The 5,602-nt window shown below is 41.9% G+C and overlaps 1 protein-coding gene across 1 annotated transcript; it reads left to right on the top strand.

Annotated features, from left to right (window-relative positions):
- The first annotated feature begins 422 nt into the window (after positions 1-422).
- On the top strand, positions 423-4,523 carry LOC124003065. Its single transcript, XM_046311095.1, has 6 exons — positions 423-653; positions 1,720-2,079; positions 2,740-2,838; positions 3,007-3,093; positions 3,554-3,587; positions 3,958-4,523. The coding sequence occupies exons 1-6, from the start codon at positions 605-607 to the stop codon at positions 3,974-3,976; spliced, it is 648 nt and encodes a 215-aa protein (XP_046167051.1). The 5' UTR covers positions 423-604; the 3' UTR covers positions 3,977-4,523.
- The last annotated feature ends 1,079 nt before the right edge of the window (positions 4,524-5,602 follow it).

Genomic DNA, 5,602 nt, shown 5'->3' with positions numbered 1-5,602 from the left:
TCTGAGTAGATACATCTTTGTGTAGCATCCCCTTTACTGCAAAGTAATAGCAGTATATTACTGATGAGGGTTATAACTGGTGAGGTAAGTTTCTTAAAACTAAGTGAAATGATTTAGAAAGTGTCTGGGCACTTCTACAGCATACCGCAATAAACATTTTGAATTAGGAGTCAAAAGTGTTAATGTATACAAACTTCAAAGGATTATGTGTTTTTTAAATTGTATTTTACATGACTGATTCATACACTATTGATAATAGTGTATGATACTGTGACATATACAGACAAAGCCTTTTGAGCAATCAACAAGAGGATATGAAGCGTCTTATATGTGGAGAACTTCTGACATGTTGCCATTAGATATACATTGAACTTCATCTCATCTCTTCATTAGAAGTATGTGTGTGTGTGTGTCTCACTCTCTGATAGGCCTGGTGCGTGGCTGTGTGTTGTCACATAGGGGTGTTACCCAGGCGACACTTGGCCATGTTAGTTCAGTTGCTCCCCTGTTCTCTGACAGATGCAGAAAGGGAAAAGAAAGCAGTTTTGCCGACCCTCAGCTAACCCTCGAGACGACACGCATCATAAACACACGACCACTCAAGATGACCCCGTTGGCACTGGTATGGACAACGGTGTGCTTGTGGAAAACAGGTAAGGACCCCAATATTCTCTCTACCTCACGGTCAACAAGTTCTTTTCTGTTGAGGTCTCAGGAACAGCGTGAGGCCTACCTTGACAACTAGTGAGAGTCAGAATGACAAGTGTTATCGCTGTTGTTATTTACTTCTCATTCCATTTTGGCGAAGGTTGTTATTTCTGTCGAGACTTGTGTATGTTTGCAAGAAGGTTTGACACCAGGAAATGCTAAGTGTTAAAGGAGCGTGGATGAGGCCCCAGTGTTTTCTTTGTATGAAGTCATGTCAAATAGTTTTGGTGATTTGAGTGATACGTTGTTTTAGTGATGATCGGATAAACGTCAACGAAAAACAGTAGGCCGGAGCCAAAAATGCACAGACCTTCAATGATTGTCACATCTCCAAAACATGACTGACATTCAACGACAACCAATAGCTTTTCTTAAATCCAAACGAGAGCTCTGAAGTTAAGATGTGCATACATATTTCCGTGAAGCATTGCATGTAAAGAAGCGAAGCGAAACAGTTCAGTATTGTCTCTCGCAACGTTTGCCTCAGAATGTCACCTTTTCTAGATAAGTCTCTCGTCTAACCTTTCTGTCATGTTGCTACGTGTCATGGTTCCAAGGTGCCATAATTTAACACTTCCATTCTTGCAAAATGATTGGTTTGATCACAGTGTTCGTGTCTATCCCTCCACCACGTCAGGTTTTTTGCTTCATTTTAAAATGGAACAATCTCGAACCCTTTATCTCATTCTGTCTCGCTTGATGTATTTCTGGGTAAATGTACCTGTCGTAAATAAAACAGGTTTCAATAACACTGTTGAAAGCACAATCATTTATTTACAGTGAAGCACAAGCAAATAATGTTGCAATCCAGTAAAAAAGAATTGTCAGGGCAAAATGATGTAAGAGCATACCGGTGTTACGGACATCCGTCATGTCTTCTTATCATTGTGATCTCTGTCCAGCATGCACGAATGACAATAGGACCTTATTTCATCAGTATAGTTGGTCTTCTTTGATGTGGCGACAGTTTGTCCAGCCAAACTCAACCCCCATTCACTTCTCCTTTTTCAGTGTACAGCCTGACACCAACCGAGTCCCACTTCGTCCAGTACCCCCCAATCAACAACACAGAGGTCGTCAGCTGTGAGTGTTCCAGCCGCTCCTGCCAGACAGTCTTTTGGTTCCGCACACACCACAACAACTCCGGCTTCCAGTTCCTTCTCAGCCTCAACAATGCTGAGCGGACCATCTTCGGACCCGGGGTGGATGAACACGGGTTCAAGGCCAGTAAAAGGGACATGGGGAGCAAGGTGGTTTTCATACTGCGCATCATTAAAATAAAGGCAGAGGACGCAGGGTTGTACTCCTGTATGCTCCAGAACCAGAAAGTGAACGAGTTGTGGAGGCCAGGAGTTCTTCTCAGACCCGGAGGTGAGAGGAAGCCATTACTCTGCACGGCACTGACGCTTCCCATTGTTCATATGACTGATTAGAGATGAGAAGATTTCCTGAATCAATCCAGAATTGTGGGTCCTTCTGTAGCTCAGTTGGTAGAGCATGGCGCTTGTAACGCCAGGGTAGTGGGTTCGATCCCCGGGACCACCCATACGTAGAATGTATGCACACATGACTGTAAGTCGCTTTGGATAAAAGCGTCTGCTAAATGGCATATATATATACATACAGAATTCCTACATGTCCCTCCTAGAACGAGTTACACGACTGTGGACTCACTCACATCTGCCATATTATATTTAGAATGACCCGGGAACACAGCAGTTTCCTCATTTTCCATGTTCTTCCCGAAACAGTTCAACCTTTGATTCAGATTTCTCTTTGTGTCCCTTCAGAACTGGGTTGGAATTCATTACCAAATATTGTGAAGTCAGAACGTCAGTGCGGAATTCAGCCTTGTTATAGAAAATAAAATCAATTAGAAGTTTCCCTTGCGACCAGTTGCAGACCTGTATTTTGAGTTGTCATCCTTAAGCTTCTTCATCTGTCCAAATCTCTCTCCGTTATGTTTTGTTTATTTTGTTTCTCTCACGGTGTGTCTCGTACGTTTGTCTGTCTATTTTTGTGTCCCACCAGAAACTCGCCCAACATTAACCCCTGTCACGAAGCCCAAGGCCAAGCCCCCAGGAATCCCAACCGGCCGCTGCACCAAAAGGAACTATCAAACCCCAGAAGGTGAGGTTCATAACTTTTAAGAAGTCTGTCTAATAAGTTGTTTGTTGTCTATGTAACAAGTTGAATGTGTTACAGGTTCATTTTGTATGTCTAGTTATGTTACAACTGGTTGTATGTTGTGTTACAAGCTGCTAAAACACTGTAACAGTGTGTTGTATTGGGTTCCAGGCTGTGGCTACAAAGTCCTGTGGCCGTTGGTCGGAGTACTCCTCACCCTGGCTGTGGCTTTGATCTACACACTGTACTACTTCAGCCGTGAGTGTCTTTTCGCCTTGCTTACCTGCCGGTAAAGCAACATAGCAGAAGCACCCAGCTCCCGTGCTGTTTGTAATTTGGATTGTCAATTGTCAAAGACACTGCTCACGCAGGGCCTCATCCTTACCTGAGATGTACGTGCTTAACTCTCGTGTAAACTGTGTATTGATGTCAATGGAATATTTGCGGGAAAACTTGAGTTACGTGGATATCAAATTATAAATGAAGCCCGACCAGGGACGAACAACATTTTAACCTGCAACATTTAATGTTTGACAAGGGAAAGACAATAAAGTGCATTATTTTGGGAGTAAGCAACAACATCGTAATTGATGTATTCTGTGTGGGATATCAGTATACCTGCAGCTCCTGTGGGGTTGAAAGGGGGAGACAGTAATGTATTCATGTTTATGACTGTTAGTATGCTGTTCTGAATTAATTGTGTGCGTGTGTGTTGCAGGACTACCCAAAAAGTGTCGACATCAGTTTGCCAAGTAAGTTCCATGTGATGTTTATCTTCTCCTCTCCCCTTTTCTCACAACACAATAAAATATCTCTACCTGCTTCTGTATGGATTTATGTTACTTACTCTTTGAGTCTTTGATCTGAGCCTGTATTCATAAAGCGTCAGAGTAGGATCAGTTTTGCCTTTTAGATCACAGTGAGTACGATTACATGGACAGCGGGGACCTGCTCCTATACTCTGAGATGTTTTGTGAATACAGGTCCTGGTCACGCTTCTAATCTCAAATGTTGTGTGATCGATCTGACTTTCTCTATAATTGAGACAATCTTTGTCCCTGTATTCATCTCTGTGTAGTTGACTCTCTTTGACTGTTTGTCTGTTTTGTGTCTGCTTCACAGGAAAAGACCAATGAAGTAAGACAGAGAGCCCGCATTGCAGACTCTGAGACAGTGCTGTATGTGTCCTTGGCTCTCCTTCCAGGAATCCAATTCGACTGAATCTGAACACAGTTTTATTAGCATGTCACTTTTCTATTCTTTGTTCATTGCAGCAATGAACTTACCTGAAAATGTAACTGTCTAAAAGGAAACTCTTAGGATGCTGTCCACAATGTTACTGCCTCTGGCTATGGTTTTCTAATTAAGTGGATGTATTTAACAGAAGACATTTTTTATGAACTGATATTACTCTCATGTGCTAGTATACCACAAATGCAGCTTTTAATAAATAAATCAAATACATTACTTGTAAATAGGTGCATACTGTATATCTATTGTGTTGTGTTTGCCATGCATTGCCCATCTGGAAGAACAATACCGTGGTTTGCCTATTGATATTTGGCAAAACTGTACTTTCAATAGAGTCAAAGCAATATGAAGCATTGTATTCTGGTTCAGTAGCCTAATGTGATTATTGTCTGTGTGCATCATGTGTTGATGAATATATATATATTTTTTATCATTCATTACTTCATGTCCATTTACTGTCATCTTATCATAGGGACCAGAGCGAGGTGTGTGTGGTATTTCCTTGTTTAACTGTTGAGTGGGAGACTTTTATAATCTGACTGCGTTTAGACACAAACATAATCAAGCCTGCTCCACCATTTCACTTCATATTGCATTGAACAGAAAGCAGAGACATGTGACACACTATATAAAAACTGTCTTTCTTGATGTCAACCACAATATTAGTGTGTATATATATATATATAATAAACACAACGATAAGGCTTGTATGAAACAGCATGCACACCTGCAGCAAAAACATCTGTCTTCCGTGGTTCTTCAGGTCTCAGCGAGTGAACAAGACCCTTTCCTGTGTGACAGAAAGAGAGGGCACGAGAAAGAGAGAGGAGAGAGCGCACTGTGCACACTGAGACGCTATCACTCTTTCTCTGTTCTTTCAACTTTGAGCCCCTCTTCTTGACACTGAAACAAAACAACCACAGAGCGACCACAGAGCCCGCCACAGGCAGAGACAGAGAGAGAGAGAGAGGGAGGGAGGAAAAGTGAGAGAAAACACTGTCGTCAGACATGAAAAAACCCTCAACTTTATTAAAACTCCTCTCATTGTGTTGTCTCATTCTTTATTTCATTTGATATTTTGTCATGACTAAATAAATGGGAAAAGTTGACTGCAGTGGTTGAGATGGTGTAAGATAAGTGGGCATCAGAAATGTACACAGAATTTCAGTTCATTGTTTCACTTTATTTTACAGAGTTTTTATCTAATCACTTTGTAATAATTAGGGTAACATGGGGTAACTAGCCACCTGGGGTAACCATTTCCTCCCCCCAACACATTCCCTGTTTGCTGTCACAGATCCCCCCGGAACTTTCATCACGCACACCTGTCCCCTAATCCCACTGATTAGTATTTGTATATATGTGCCCTTTGTTCACCATGGTGCTGTCTATTATTGTTACAATGTCCGTTGGTGCGTGCGAGTACCTGAGTTGTGTGTTTTGGCTTTCGTGCCATTGTGGATTGCGCAGATGATTACAGGTCTCGTCCCTTGTGTTAATCATTGTGCGCGTATGT

Source organism: Oncorhynchus gorbuscha, linkage group LG18, assembly GCF_021184085.1.
Source record: "Oncorhynchus gorbuscha isolate QuinsamMale2020 ecotype Even-year linkage group LG18, OgorEven_v1.0, whole genome shotgun sequence".
NCBI lineage: Eukaryota > Metazoa > Chordata > Actinopteri > Salmoniformes > Salmonidae > Oncorhynchus > Oncorhynchus gorbuscha.
This window is presented reverse-complemented; position numbering and strand designations above follow the sequence as displayed.